This window comes from Polistes dominula, unplaced genomic scaffold, assembly GCF_049000335.1.
Source record: "Polistes dominula isolate Pdom_NZ unplaced genomic scaffold, Pdom_raw_medaka contig_373, whole genome shotgun sequence".
Taxonomy (NCBI): domain Eukaryota; kingdom Metazoa; phylum Arthropoda; class Insecta; order Hymenoptera; family Vespidae; genus Polistes; species Polistes dominula.
In genome coordinates, this window is record NW_028300899.1 from 5,763,151 (window position 1) to 5,778,524 (window position 15,374).

The 15,374-nt window shown below is 29.8% G+C and overlaps 2 protein-coding genes across 5 annotated transcripts; one reads left to right on the forward strand and one right to left on the reverse strand.

Moving 5' to 3' along the window:
- Window positions 1–125: 125 nt before the first annotated feature.
- Window positions 126–1,247, reverse strand: LOC107064886 (ubiquitin-conjugating enzyme E2 T). Of its 2 annotated transcripts, none has more exons than XM_015318098.2 (2): window positions 1,099–1,247; window positions 126–621 (listed from the first exon to the last, which is right to left on the reverse strand). In XM_015318098.2, the coding sequence occupies exons 1-2, from the start codon at window positions 1,116–1,118 to the stop codon at window positions 126–128; spliced, it is 516 nt and encodes a 171-aa protein (XP_015173584.1). In that variant the 5' UTR covers window positions 1,119–1,247. The 2 variants fall into 2 exon arrangements, with proteins under 2 accessions (XP_015173584.1, XP_015173656.1); XM_015318170.2 differs by lacking the exon at window positions 1,099–1,247 and adding an exon at window positions 900–1,054.
- A 248-nt stretch (window positions 1,248–1,495) lies between these two features.
- On the forward strand, window positions 1,496–14,992 carry Mcr (macroglobulin complement-related). Of its 3 annotated transcripts, none has more exons than XR_016178610.1 (6): window positions 1,496–1,663; window positions 1,756–1,878; window positions 1,956–5,991; window positions 6,075–6,268; window positions 6,365–8,821; window positions 8,941–14,992. XR_016178610.1 is itself a non-coding variant. In XM_015317833.2 (5 exons), the coding sequence occupies exons 2-5, from the start codon at window positions 1,760–1,762 to the stop codon at window positions 6,846–6,848; spliced, it is 4,833 nt and encodes a 1,610-aa protein (XP_015173319.1). In that variant the 5' UTR covers window positions 1,496–1,663; window positions 1,756–1,759; the 3' UTR covers window positions 6,849–14,992. The 3 variants fall into 3 exon arrangements, 1 of the variants encoding a protein (XP_015173319.1); XR_016178611.1 differs by having other exon boundaries at window positions 6,365–8,380; window positions 8,470–14,992; XM_015317833.2 differs by having other exon boundaries at window positions 6,365–14,992.
- Window positions 14,993–15,374: the final 382 nt, after the last annotated feature.

The window sequence follows — 15,374 nt, forward strand, 5'->3', positions numbered from 1 at the left end:
TATTGTAAAAAAAGGAAACCATTTTTAAAGTCAATATTTGAAACTAAGCAAGGGAAAGAAAGAATTATGCATAGTTTTATGTCAACATTAAATAAAATTGATTATAATACTCATTTGTAATCCGATTAAAATATGCTAGGAGTTAGATCTCTCTTTCTTTTGCCATCTTCAAAATTACGAGCTTTAATTTCAAACATAAATCTATTATTTATATATTCATCTGCAATTTCTGGCATTAGCGGATCATCGACATTAGGATGTAAAAGTAATAATTTAATAGCAATTAAAATATCAGCTAATTTTAAAGTTGGTTTCCAAGCACCATTAGGTGGCATTCTTAATAAATCTAAACATATGCGACCATTGTTATCAATATTTGGATGATAAACTGGCGTGCGAAATTTTATATGTGGTGGCTGAAATGGATATCGAAATGGCAAATCGAGATCTAACTCAAGAACATTTGCTTCATAAGCACATCCAGGTGGACCAACGATAGTAACTATTATACCATCATCGGTACCTTCTTTTCTAAAACAAAACATTCCTTCTGGTGGTTGATTCATTAAAAATGCTATTTCTTTTCTTATTCTGAATGGTCGCTGCATTTTCTGTGTATATCTGTAAACAATTAATAATATATTTATAAATAATATTTTTTAATATTTATGAGATGTTTATTCTTTTTTTTCAATTTTCACAATAAACTGTTATTCTTCATGAATATTATTTATACAGAATGTGTTTGATAATTTGTCGAGTACGCATACACACTTAATTCAATTTAATTCAAATATTTTGGAAAACATATTTAATATTTTTACAGTTATCTTTAATGATATTTTTTGTATCTATTGTTTTCAACAAATTATATTTCACTGATTATTTAGATTACTTACTTAAATCTTCTATTTAAACACAAACAATTTTTAAGTATATTATTTCAATTTAAATCTACTTTGGAATTAAGATTCTTCTGTATCACGTAAATTACACGTTACTTATTTCATGCACTGTATAATTCTAACGAACCGATTTCGAATTTCAGTTTACTAGGGATGCTCAGGACCGTATTATAAAGGTTTATACGACAGATACCTTTCACTTGTGGCGCACATCAATTTATGACACAATTAAATTACTTTGATATGTTTTACATTATTTTTTTATTATTATTTCGATTCTTTTTTATTATTTTGTTTTAATTTCTTCTATTTTTGGTGAAATACATATACAAAAAATGTTCGCAATTAATCAGAACAAACGAGTAAAAGACGGCACTGCAATATTAATTCGTATTTTTGTCGCATCATAACTTAGGCGCTATTGTAGTTAGCGCCAAAATTTCTGTTTATTATCTCTTTCTTTCTTGACTTTAATTATAAGTAGTTTTTCTACTATATCGACATTGGTGTGTCCGCCAACTAACGACATTAAAGCGACATCTGTTTATAAGATATTAATTGTATTAGTAAGCATTTTGGGCGTTGACCATAAACTATTTCACTCTTGCTTTATTTAATGAATGGTTAAGTTTTGCTGTTACTTTGTTATAATAATTTTATCAATGCTATTATATACTTAGTGCGGTATTTCTGTGATTTTTATCACGTTCACGTGATATAAATTAAATCATAAACATTTCATGAATTACTTTTCAAAGGTTATATGATTATAAACGTTAATTATTATTTTTATAGAATGGTATATTGCCATGATAAATATTAAAGTGATTTAAATATTTATCTATTTTAGAAATATGTGGTATTTTCTTCTATTGTTAATTGTGCTCGGTGGAGAATGTCAAGAATCCACAGAAACAACTCGATCACCATGGCTAAGTGGAAACAAAAATGAAAATATGATTATAAAAGAAGCGTAAGTATTCATAACTATTATGAGTCCCATATAATATTATTTTTATGTTAATATGGTTATAACGTTTTTATTTTTAGTACATATTTTGTGGTAGCATCACGTATGGTACGTCCAGGTCAGATTTACAGAGTACCTGTAAGTGTTTTACATAGCACATTACCAATAGTTGTACGTTCTTCTATACAACGCAATGGGGTAGAAATTGCAACTGATAATCAGGTAGTTAAAGAAGGTATACCAGAAACATTGTTAATGCGTATGCCACCAACTTCTGTCCAAGGGGATTATAATCTACGCATAGAAGGATTTTACAATAGTTTGACAGGAGGTCAAGCATTTTTGAATGAAACTAAACTGATATTTTCACAAAGATCTATGACAATTTTCATTCAGTTAGATAAACCAGTATACATGCAAGGAGAGACAGTACGATTTAGAGCTGTGCCCATTGACACCGAATTGAAAGCTTTTAATAGTCCTATTGATGTTTATATGTTAGATCCACATAGACGAATTATGAGACGTTGGTTGAGCAGACAAAGTAATTTAGGAACTGTCTCTTTATCGTATCAGATGTCAGATCAACCAGTTTTTGGAGAATGGATTATACAAGTTATAGCTCAAGGACAAGTTGAAGAGAAAACATTTTTCGTAGAAGAATATTATCAAACACGTTTTGAAGTTAATGTCACAATGCCAGCATTTTTTTTCGAAAATGATCCTTATATTCATGGTATTGTTCAAGCAAATTATACCTCTGGGGCACCTGTAAGAGGAAATTTAACCTTAAAAGCATCTTTTAAACCTATAAGTAAAACTGGAAGTTCAACAACGTACATTGAACCTGTAGAAAGATATTTTAATTTTAATGAATATTATCCTTCATGGTTTAGACAACCAAATGCTTATGAAGAGAAAGTACCTGTAATGAGATTTTTTAATGGAACATATCATTTTCAATATCCAATGGGAGAATTACTTAATATTGCTCCATCTTTGGATGGTATGGAAGTGACCATTGTCGCAACTGTTGGAGAAAGATTTTTAGATGAAGTTGTCGTTGGTTATTCTATGGCTAGAATATTCAATTCGACAATAAAAGTAAGTTTTCTAGGTGGTAGTCCGCAAGTGTTCAAGCCAGCTATGCCTTTTACTTTGCATTTAGTTGCATCATTTCATGACAATTCAGCATTACGACCTTCTCAACTTAGAGGAGCAAGAATGGAAATACGTGGAGAAGTTGAAGTAAAGTCTGGTGGACGAAGATCTTTAGATTCGCAAATTTTAATACCTTCCCCTGAAAATGAAGGTATTTGGTCAACTAAAATAGATCTCAGACAACAAATAGGATACCCAAACAATGTTGAACAAACTCAACAATTGCTTAATGATATAACATCTATGAAAATATCAGCTTATTTTACCGATAGTGAAGGATTTAGAGCTCAATCTGAATTATTACTATTCGCACATGAATCTCCTAATCAGAAACATATTAAAATAATAACGTCAACTGAAAAAGCTAAAGTTGGAGAATACATAATCTTTCACGTACAAACAAATTTCCATATAGATTATTTCAATTATATTGTCATGGCCAAAGGAACGATACTTCTAAGTGGACAAGAATATATGCAACATAATATAAAAACTTTTGCGGTTCCACTTAGTCCCGAAATGGCACCTGTTGCAACAGCTGTTGTTTATTATATTGGACATTATGGGGATGTTGTTGCAGATTCTTTAACTTTCCCTGTAAATGGAATCTCTCGTAATAATTTTACGGTATTTATTAATAACAAAAAAGCACGTACAGGTGAAAACGTGGAAGTTGCAATTTATGGAGAACCAGGAGCATATATTGCATTATCGGGTATTGATAGATCTTTTTACACTATGCAAGCTGGTAATGAATTGACTTATGCAAATGTTATATCTAAAATGGCACACTTTGATGAAGACACCAATGGAACTTATTCTCATACTTGGTTACTTCACGGTGGAGATCCCGATGAAATGGTTTATTTTCCATCCTCTACATTTGGGGTAGACGTAAATCGTACTTTTGAGTACATTGGACTAGTTGTTTTTACAGATGCAATAATTCATAGACGAGCAGATCATTGTAATAGAACTCAAGGATATGGAGAGTGCCTTTCAGGGCGTTGTTACAGATTAGATAAAAAGTGTGATGGTGTTTTTGATTGTGAGGATGGTACAGATGAAGCACGCTGTGTACATGGCAATGCAACAGATATTTTAGAGTTTAGAAAGTGGCGTTTCAATAGAATTCAAAGACAATACGAAAATGTTTGGCTATGGAAAGATATAAATATAGGACCACATGGCAGACAAATTTTTAATATAGATGTTCCACGCAGACCAGTTCATTGGATGGTCACAGCCTTTGGTATGTCACCTAGCAAAGGTTTTGGAATGTTACCTAAAGCATTGGAATATACAGGAATTCTGCCATTTTATATCAATGTAGAAATGCCAACACATAGTAAGCAAGGCGAACAAATTGGCATAAGAGTATCTGTCTTTAATTATATGCGTGGAGATATCGAAGCTACAGTTGTTTTAACAGGATCTAAGGATTACAAATTTGTTCATGTTGAGGATAATGGTATTGTTCAATCATATAAACCTCGAACGTCATTTGGAGAACATCAATTCTTTTTATGGATACGTGCTCAAGATGCAACTGTTGTATATCTACCTATTGTTCCCGTAAGATTAGGCGATATTAAAATACATATTTATGCGATGACATTAATAGGACGTGATTCAGTTACACGCACCTTACATGTGGAAGCTGATGGCCTACCTCAACACAGGCATCAATCTATTCTTCTTGATTTGAGTAACAGAGCATATGTATTCCAATATATGCACGTTAATATTACGGAAACACCAATCATATCTTATGACGAAAATCGTTATTATGTATTTGGATCAAATAAGGCAACTATAAGTGTAGTTGGTGATGTAGTTGGGCCTATATTTCCAACCATGCCTGTCAATGCTACAAGTCTTATAGATCTTCCTATGGATTGTGCCGAACAAAATATGTTTAGTTTTGCTGCTAATATGTATACAACAATGTATATGCGTTTAGTAAATCAACGTAATAGAACACAAGAGAAGCAAAGTTTTTATTACATGAACATTGGATATCAACGTCAACTTTCATTTATGAATCCTGATGGATCTTTCAGTCTTTTCCGTAGTGATTGGAATCAATCTGCATCTAGTGTATGGCTTACTGCCTATTGTGCACGCATCTTTCAAGAAGCAAGCTTTTATGAATGGGAAAACTATCTGTATATAGATCCTGATGTAATCACACAAGCTGTTTCTTGGGTATTAAAACATCAAACTCCAGAGGGATCATTTTATGAAGTTACATGGTTACCGGATCGAAAAATGAATAGTTCTCTTAATTATGAAAATGATTTTATAAGATTCAGAAATGTTAGTCTTACTGCTCATGTACTTATTACATTGGAAACTGTAAGAGACTTAACAGGTGGTCTGGGTTCTCAAGTTGCTTTAGCTTCTGCTAAAGCTGTTAAGTGGTTGGAGAGAAATATGAAACTTTTAGAAGAAAAAGGCAAACCATACGAGGTTGCTATCGTAGCATATGCATTATTAATGGCAAAAGCTTCTACTGCAGAACAAGCATTTAATATATTGACTAGACATGCACGTAGAGAAGGTGGTTTGACGTATTGGGGTAGAGAAGCTGTTCCACCACCACCACAAAAATTAGAAAACCAAAAACCATTCCTTTTACCACGTTTACCTTATAAATATGATGCAGAAAATATTGAAACAACGGCATATGCTCTTCTCGTTTATGTTGCAAGACAGGAAGTTATGATAGAACCAATAGTAAAATGGTTGAATGCACAGAGATTAACTGATGGAGGATGGGCTTCTACACAGGACAGTGCATGGGCTATGAAAGCTTTAATGGATTATACTGTTAGATCAAGAATTAGGGATGTTAGTTCGTTAAATGTAACTATTGAAGCTACAGCTTTACCAGGAACGCCAAAAATTTTATCTGTGAATCCACAGAATCTTGCAAGACTTCAATCTATTGAGGTATGTTTATTTTTGATTGGTGATTCTCATCGTATAATTATTAATTTATATATTTAATAATGTATTTTTTATTCTTTTAATAGATACCTGAAGCATGGGGAACAGTAAAAGTACAAGCAAAAGGTGCTGGATATGCGATCTTACAAATGTCTGTACAATACAACGTTGATATTAAAAGATTTCAAACTCAACCACCTGTACAGGCATTTGATTTAGTAACCAGAGCGAATTTCCATGGCAGAAATCAATCTCATATATCATATCTCAGTTGTCAGAGGTAATTTCAAAATGAATCATCTTAGAATTAAAGATAAACATATATATCTTATACAGTTGAATCATTTTTGATAAATATACAATTTTTTCTATATAGGTGGACAAATGTTAATGAATCATCACGCTCTGGTATGGCAGTTTTGGATGTGGCTGTTCCAACTGGTTATATAATTCAACAACAAAATCTTGATAAATATGTATTATCAAGAAAAGTAAGAAACTTACAAAGAGCACGCTTTCAAGGAAGAAAAATCTTATTTTATTTTGATTATTTAGATCAGGAAGAAACTTGTGTTAATTTTACGATAGAAAGATGGTATCCAGTTGCAAATATGTCACGATATCTTCCCATCAGAGTTTACGATTACTATGCTCCAGAAAGATTCAATGAATCTATATTTGATGCTTTACCAACTTACACTTTAAATATTTGTGAAGTTTGTGGCAGTTCTCAATGTCCATACTGTCCCATTTATAATGCAGCTACTCTTCTAATGTCTCCAACTTATCTCATCTTTATTACAACTATTCTAATAACTATAACGAGATATTATCGAACACAAGAATTCAACATAGGATAGTTTACTTTAACATTTCTCAATTAACCATTCCATTCTAGAAAAATTAACGAAATATCTCAATGATACAAATAACTTGAACAAAAGTATTATTTATTTTTTGTTTTCAATTATAGAATCATAAATGATAATATGACAGATTATCATTTGTCATATGAATATTTTGTATTACTTAATTTTTATCTCATATTTTATTTGCTAGTATATTGATCTAATCACTGATTATGATATATATATATATATATAATTAAAACAATTTTTTGCATATAGTTTTAACTTGTGCAAAATAATATTTCTCAATTGTTTGTATATAGAATATTTGAGCAGAAAAATTTTGCTCTAAAAAATGCTAAGAGGAGATAAAAGAAAACGATACCGTCCAGTTATTATATGTGTGTTCGTCCATATCCAAAGAGATATTTGGGAAAAATAATAAAGACATACATATTAACAAATTTCATTGTTTTTAGATAAGCATAAGAGATATATATTTTAATATAGAGAGTCGACACAGTTAAAATTTATATTTTAAGTATTATATTATAATATAATAAGTTTTATATATATATATTATATAACTTACTGCTCATTTATATTAAATTGCAATGCTCTACTATAATATACGATATTAAGGTTTATTATCCGATAAGTTGTATGCATACAAAGATAAAGATATTTATTGATGATGTATATCATAAGTATAAATTGCAAGTCTTTAGTGTCGTATAAAAAGTAGATGCATTGCAAATCTTTAAAAGCAGATTATTCATCTGCATAATCTTTATAATGCCGTCCATGCAAAAGTCTGTTATAAAATAGCTTATATTTTAAATATTTTGTGCTATATACATGTGTTCAATAGGAGACCAGTTCTTTTTTTTATTATATATGAGATGTCCCAAAAGTTACTTAATTATAAAAATGAAAAAAACAATAGCAATGTCTTGTTTTTTGTATCAAGACATGAATTATTAGTTTTAAAACACATGAGTTTATGTTGCAAATATCTAACACAAAATAATTTCTAATTTTTTACTTCAATACAGTATTTTTGGGACACCTTGTATATATATATGAATAAATATGTATATGTAAAAGAGGTACAAAGATAATTTATATCTTAATCAAATAAAAAGAACTGTCCTGAACTATATGTATCATTTTCATATTATAGAGGATATATATATATAACTTAAAAAGAAGAAGTTGCGTTTTAACATTCATTGAAAATGTTTTTATGTTTTATAACATTTATAAAAATAAATAAAAAATATATGAAAAATTTGTCTACAAAACATATGTGTATATCAACCCCCATTTGCATCTAATAATTAACACTTTGCTGTCCGCACGATTCGTAAATATTTATTCGCTTGGCGCCAGCAGCGCTAATTCGGATCACTTGACTTGCCGCCGGCCGTTCTTGACATTATCGGGAAATTATAAATTGTTAAGTTTTACTAATCTCATCGTTAGTTCTCATAAGTTCTCAACCCTGTTTCCCTACTTTCATGAAATTTCGAAGATATACATATGTAAATAAATACAAAATTTCTTTCTTTTATATATTTGTTTATTTGCATTTTCTTTGCTAATTAGTATTTCTCTTTCGTATGGTACGCAGCAAAACAGTCTCCAAGATGTAAGGCAACTCCACAAGACTTGCACATTAGTTTTGTTATTTTTCTTTTTTTGTTTTTGGAACATACATGGCAGTTTCTTCGTTTTCGTTTATTCGTTTCGGAAATAAGGACTAGTTGGTGTTGCTTTATGTGACCGAAAAGTCTGTCAATCGGATCATGATGAGACGCACGCGATGTAGTGGCAACTTCCAAGTTTTGTTCAGAAGCAGGTACATGGTCTTTTATCCACGAATCGCACACTTTCAATAAAAAATCGTGAAATCGGAGACTCTTCTGTTCTGTATTGAAATATTGACATGTACGGAATGCATTAAATAATGCGCAATTAAAAAGGTACATGCAAACTTTTTTTGAACATTTTATAGATTTTCTGTATATAGGGTAATAACTCAAATATTGGTCTGCCCGATCCACTCCTTTCATATATTTGTTATAGTCTAATACACTTTCAGGTTTTTTTATTGTACAATTAGTTTTTCTACATGTTCTTTGCGTGTTAATTATCATGCAACAAGGGAGAAAAATCGAGGGTTAAAATCCACCTTTTTCCAAGGGTCCAGAGGGTGATCTGCATGATTTTTGTACGGCGTTGCGGAATAATCAATTAGAATAGGTATTAAAATTGTATGAAACCGACGACGTACAAAATCAAATGATTGAATAAACCCGGAAAATTTCCGGAAAATCAAAAATTTTTTTCGACTTTGTGGCCTACTATTTTTAAACGGCACTACGTGTTTTCTCATTATTTTCGATGGATCTATCGGTGGTAAGAATGCCGTATAAAATCATTTGATAAAAAAGTACCCGTTTATTTTGTGCTTTTTAATTCTCACCTGTACTCAGTTAGACAGCTTACAAGTAACGGCGTAGTGTTAAAATTATTATTTTATGCCCCTATATTGTCCCATATAGGTTTCCTGGGGGATCAGATGACCCATCGATTTTTTTAGGTCGGACCTGTAGTCTAATAAGGATAGCAAGCCCAAACCGTTTTCTCAGTTCGAGTGCTGTAACATTCACAAATTTGGCATTTTTTTTATCCTGTTTCCTTTTATCGCAATTTTGACTGTGGTACTTGTTGGTTTCATTGCAAATATATTCAAATAAATCGTTCCTAATATATAATCCTGTGATATCCTCGACGCTCTGCATATCCTTGGGAAATATGTTTGGACTCGGAGATTTTTCAAATTCATTATTGGTCCTCGGTAAATCAAACTCTGACCATTGTGCACTGTCTTCTTCGTCTGACTCATCCGAATCAGTTGGCAACCGTAGCGTTCGCCGAATTCTTCTTGAAAGTATTTCATTATCCTCCGACGATTCTGCTTCACTTTCACTTTTTTGATTTTCAATGTCTTCCCAATCGGCTAAGTCGTCCGGAACGTCAGACAAGACGTCCGCGATTCGTCGTAAATATTTGTATCGTCTCTTTCGTTTGCCATGATAAAAGGGCACAAGAACTTATACAAATAAAAAACTTGATGACTTGTGTAACTTATTGTTACCGAAACAAAGCACCAGCAGAAAGCAAAAGATAGTAAAGTGCTATCGCCGCCCATTGAGCGATGCTATGCACACGATACCACTGTGGTGTCGCCGGACGGCATAGTGTTAAAAATACTTAGATGCCGGATATATCCGGTGCTCGTATGGACAAGTCATCACACGGATGCCGAATATATCCGGTGAAGTGAAAGGGTTTAAAATTCATAAAATATGACGTTAACAAGGAAAATAAATCAATTTTCAAATTGAATGTAATAACAAAAGAATAATTATTTTTTTTATTATATTATCAATAAGGGTTGTGAATTCGATTTTGGAGGGAAAGAAGTCGCAGATATTTTTGAAGCAATCTTTAATATAGCAACATAGTCAGTCTTACAATAATAAGCCAAAAATACAATCTATATATTCAAGCTTGCGACGAACGTTTCCCTTGTTGAGTGTAATCATTTTCATCATTTGAAGAAAAATATGATTAATGGCGCATAAAGAAGGATAATAATCACTCAAGAAATAAAGAAAGCACGTTGATCTCAGCCTGTATATTATCGCGACGAATTTTACAATTTTACACATAATTATAATTGTATATCACGTTTGTGAAATCGTAGGTGCTACATTCTCTCTCTTTTTCTTTTTTGATCTTTCTTGGATGTTGCTATTTTCTTTCTTTCTTTTTGTTCTCTCACTCTTTCTTTCTTTCTCTCGAGATAAAATATAACGCATTGCGCCCCGTCCAACGAAATTTGTTTAAATAATACAAGACCTATGTCTGATGAACCCCTTATTATTGTTTATTATATATGAACAGTTCAAAGAACAAATTATTATTATTATTGAACATATTTGACGATTTTTATGTTCATTTTGTATTTCAGTTTTATTTTTTTTTCAAAGGACTATGCTCGATAACAAATTTTCTATAGTCCTGTTGACTTACGACGTATCAGTGTTTAGAAATAGTATCTAAATACATATACGAAATGATGAGAATTTTTATAAGAATATCTAAAAAGAAGAAATTTACAAGTGACTCTCTACGATGAAAAAAATGGAAGCAGATTACCGATTAAATTCAAGTTCGGTTATCTGCTTTCAAATGTGCATATTCTTTGCATTTCTAACCAATTAATTCAAACTACTCTCTATTGTTCTTTCTAAACTTTTTAAACTTGCGCTCGATTATAGTTCCGAAGAATTTTTTAAAAGATATATAAAAAAAGAAAAAAGGAAATAAAAAAAATAAATAAAATATACGATAAATGATATTTCTAATATCGTTCTTCGAATCGATAAAATAATCGAACGCAAGTCGCAAGAGAAGACAGATCTTGTTCATAATTCCCGCGTTATTTTCAAATAGAGAATTATGAACGACATCTAGCGATAAGCTTGTAAAGCCTCGCGAAACGTAACTGCTGCTTTGCTTAGCCCAATCTGAGGACTCTTAATAAAACGCGCGAAATTTGAATGTGTTCTTATTATACCAATTACCGTTTGTTCTTTCACAATTCTCTCACAACAAACATTGTAATTACAATTTAATCTTGTTACCACTAATCGAAATAAGTCTTTCTCTTATATTTTTTTGTTAGATTCTCGTTTTTTATTCAATTAGGAGAGGGGGTTCCTCAGTGTGCCACTAAACAACACTCGCATTTAGACGTTCTCTCTTGTAACATAGAGACGACCCTAAACTCTAAAATCAAATAGGGCAGGAAAAACCATCGATACAAATATATATAGATATATTATAATATAATAGAGTTATTTGATTAAACATTTAAAGCCTTACGTAAAATATACAATGTGATGTGTGTATTCGTCTTTTTCTCTTTTTTTTTCCTACGCGATAATATTACATCATGTTGTTAGTTTCCATTTTTTTTTTTTAATTTCTGTCTTTCATTTCGTACGAATATAATCGCCGTAATGTCGTTTACGTAACGTCGAAACAGATGTAAAAAGATGTATTCCTCTTTTTTTTATTCCCCATGAAAGATGTTCAACTATTTTTGCACCCTTATTTCTTAAAGTTCTTACTTTCTGTTCTCTCTCTCTTACAAATTTGATTTCATCCCTAATCGATACACACTTTTTTTATTATTTTTAAATTTTATTTTTTCACGAGTAATGGTAATAAATTGATAATATATAATTTATACGATGTAATTTTTGGACCAAGAAATTCTTTTGATACGGCAGTATTGATAATAATAGAGTGACTTTTTTTTTATCCCTTCCTTCCTTCTTTTCTTTCTTTTTTTCCCTTTCATTTTATATTACGCTTTCCTATATTTTCTAGCAATGAAAATCGGAACAAATATCCTCGGTATATTATAAACTTCGTAGTTTTCCGATAGCGATTAGTATAATACGGATTATCTTCGTTATACAGTTGATTAGTATCAAATCCTAGGAGTGGAACCAAACCCTCAATTGAAGTTTGAAAAATGGCGGTTCGAAACGCTTCGGAAAGATATGCATGTATATTTTTTTTTATTATTATTATTTTTATTATTTACTTTTTCCCCCTTTCTTATTATTATTCTTTCATCAAACGTGTTCCTTTGTTATTTTTTTTATATTTGTTTTTTTCACAATTAGAGAAACTTCTCGACGAACACAACTTAACTTTCATTTCTTATATTTAATATCTTTTTTCTCTTTTCATTGGCAAATATATTATATTATTTTTTTTATTTTATTTTATTAGATTTTTTTTTCACTTCGGTAATACCATTACGAGGATTTTCTAGGTTTTTTTTTGTTTAACTATAGCAAGTATTCCTTACGTAAAACATTAAAGGCCGTACGTTTCGTTAAATAAATGCAAAAGCTTGGTGGTTATGTTTTTTAAAAGCTTTTCTAGAGAAGCTTTTACAGGATAGACATTTTTCTTTAAATTATACATTAATCTATTTTTTTTCTTCGCTTGTAGATTTAAAAAAAAAAAAAAGACATACAAAAAACCCATACTTTTATCTCTCTCTCTCTTTCTCTCTCTCGTTCGAAGAAATGTCTCTCTATCTTTTTTCCATTTCTAAATTTTATTTTGACGAATACGTCGTTTCTTTTTATTCTTTTTTTTTTAAGCAGGCGCGCGAATAACGGCAATAAAAATTTTGTTCCATTAAATAACTATATTTGTTGAATAAAAACAAATACAAAAACAAAATAAAAAAAACAACGATAAAAAATAAAACTCTACAAATGTTTTCTAATAGTTTGCAAAATATAATTAAAAAAAAAAACAATGAACACTTCTACAATTGAAATATTTGTATTAAAAAATACAATGAAGTGTATGTATCATCTTTTTGTAAACTAATTTTTGTCCCCCTTTTTTATATTGTGTGTTGTGTTGCTTGTTTTTGTTTGTCGTGTAGCCATTTTTTCTTTTATTGCAATATTATAAAGCAATTTTTGTATTTGTTACTTTTGTTAACTTCATCTTATTAAATATAAATCGAGAAATTTCTAGCTAGCTCAATTAACATTCTGAATATTTAAAATCTAAATGAAGTATTGATAATACAATACTCACTTCATCTTGTATTGGTACAAAAACTACAATATTCTCGACTGATACGAATGAAATTGATGAAAGGCAACTTCTTAGTCCTCTCTTTTCGATACTTTATTTTATAAATGAGCTTCAAGAAAGCTCCGATTTATTGATTGATTGATTGATCCATCTGTGTGTTTTATTTTCGTTTTTTTCCAAAAAACGCAGGCATATTATTTAAAAATTATTATCAAAAATAGGTCGTTGAAAAATCGTTGCAAAAGTTACACAATTTATTATTTTGAAAAATCATTTTTATGCGATCTTCTATTTTTTTTCCTTTCTTTCTTTCTTTTAATTAATTAATTAATTATTTATTTTTTAAATTTTTTTTTTAATTTTTATTTATTTTTTTTTTGGTAATTATATTACTTTTTATTCTCCGGTAGCAGTTACGATTTGATTAATTATTTTATATGGTTTGCATCAGCGGATAATATTTTAGCAAATATTTCCAGACATTATCAAAATTTAATTATATCTTTCGTTTTACGAATATATTCAAGACAGTCGTGTGTGCACACTTTCGTTTATCAATAAATAATTCATGTATAAATTCTTAAGCCGTAATTCAAAAAAGATGAATAAATAGTTTTCTTTCTTTCTTTCCTTTCATTTCTTCATTAGAATACATTTATTTTTATTATGGTCAATTGAATAAAATTGGAGTAAAAAAATTCGCATTTAACATATTTAATTAAAACTCTGTATGTGTGTAGTACTATTACTTTTATATTTCAATGTAACTTCTTGATATATAGGTCTCTCGAAGGAACGAACAAACAAAAATGAACGACGTGGATAAATAAAAACATATTTTTCATCGCGTTAAATTATAAAATACAATTAAAAAAAAAATGTGTGTATATATATATATATATATATAGTATTAAAAATTAGAATATAAAATAATACATGATTATAAAATACAATAATAGCTGACTATTTTATATATTATATATATATATCATTTCTTTGAGACAGCCCATAATATATTAACATACGACGACGATTAGAATTATATATTTGATGTTGTTATTTTAATGAATTCCATTTGTAATTATTAATAACTAATGAGAGAGAGACCTGTGGAATATTTTGGTAAGTACGTATAAAATATATTTACACGAACATTACTAAAATAATCACAGAGATGATGATAATGATTATTATTCCTTCAGGTTATTATCAAACGACCCAGATTATATTTTATTCTTCTTCTCATCGCGAATAACTAATTGCTACTTTGTGCTGTACGAACTTAATTTGTTCGGCCAGTTTTTAAAAAAGATAAAGATAATATATCTAGCAATTGTAAACTACTAGTGGACCGCGTCAAAATGATATTTCTATTTTTGTTGTTCCCATTTTATACTTTTGTTTTGTATCTTCCAATATAAGTTGTTGATTGTGTTGACGATTCTGTTTTATATCAGTTTTATTAGTCTTTTATGAACTTTCAATGTTTTTAATAGAGCTGACATATATATATATATATATATGTATATATATTTGCAAACTATTGCAAATATAGTATGCACAATATGTATACTATTTGCATAATATATGCATTATAGTATGCATATATATGCACACTATATATATATATATATATATATATATATATATATATATATATATAATTAAGCAGAGTCTTTCTTCTTTTTTATTTTAAATTAATTTAAAAAAAAACAAACAAACGAAAACACCCCCCTAAAAAAAAAAAGAAAGAAAAGAATATAATGCAAAAATAATCTTAGTGTCTGCCATTTTGAGCTTAACTTATTCAAGATATCACTTACCTAA

Coding starts and splice junctions, on each gene's coding strand:
- LOC107064886 (XM_015318098.2), bottom strand. CDS start 1,118: ATGTGCGCCACAAGTGAAAG. Junction 622..1,098: donor ATGTGCGCCACAAGTGAAAG/GTATCTGTCGTA, acceptor AATTGTTTACAG/ATATACACAGAAAATGCAGC.
- Mcr (XM_015317833.2), top strand. CDS start 1,760: ATGTGGTATTTTCTTCTATTGTTAATTGTGCTCGGTGGAGAATGTCAA. Junction 5,992..6,074: donor CAAGACTTCAATCTATTGAG/GTATGTTTATTT, acceptor TTCTTTTAATAG/ATACCTGAAGCATGGGGAAC. Junction 6,269..6,364: donor TCATATCTCAGTTGTCAGAG/GTAATTTCAAAA, acceptor TTTTCTATATAG/GTGGACAAATGTTAATGAAT.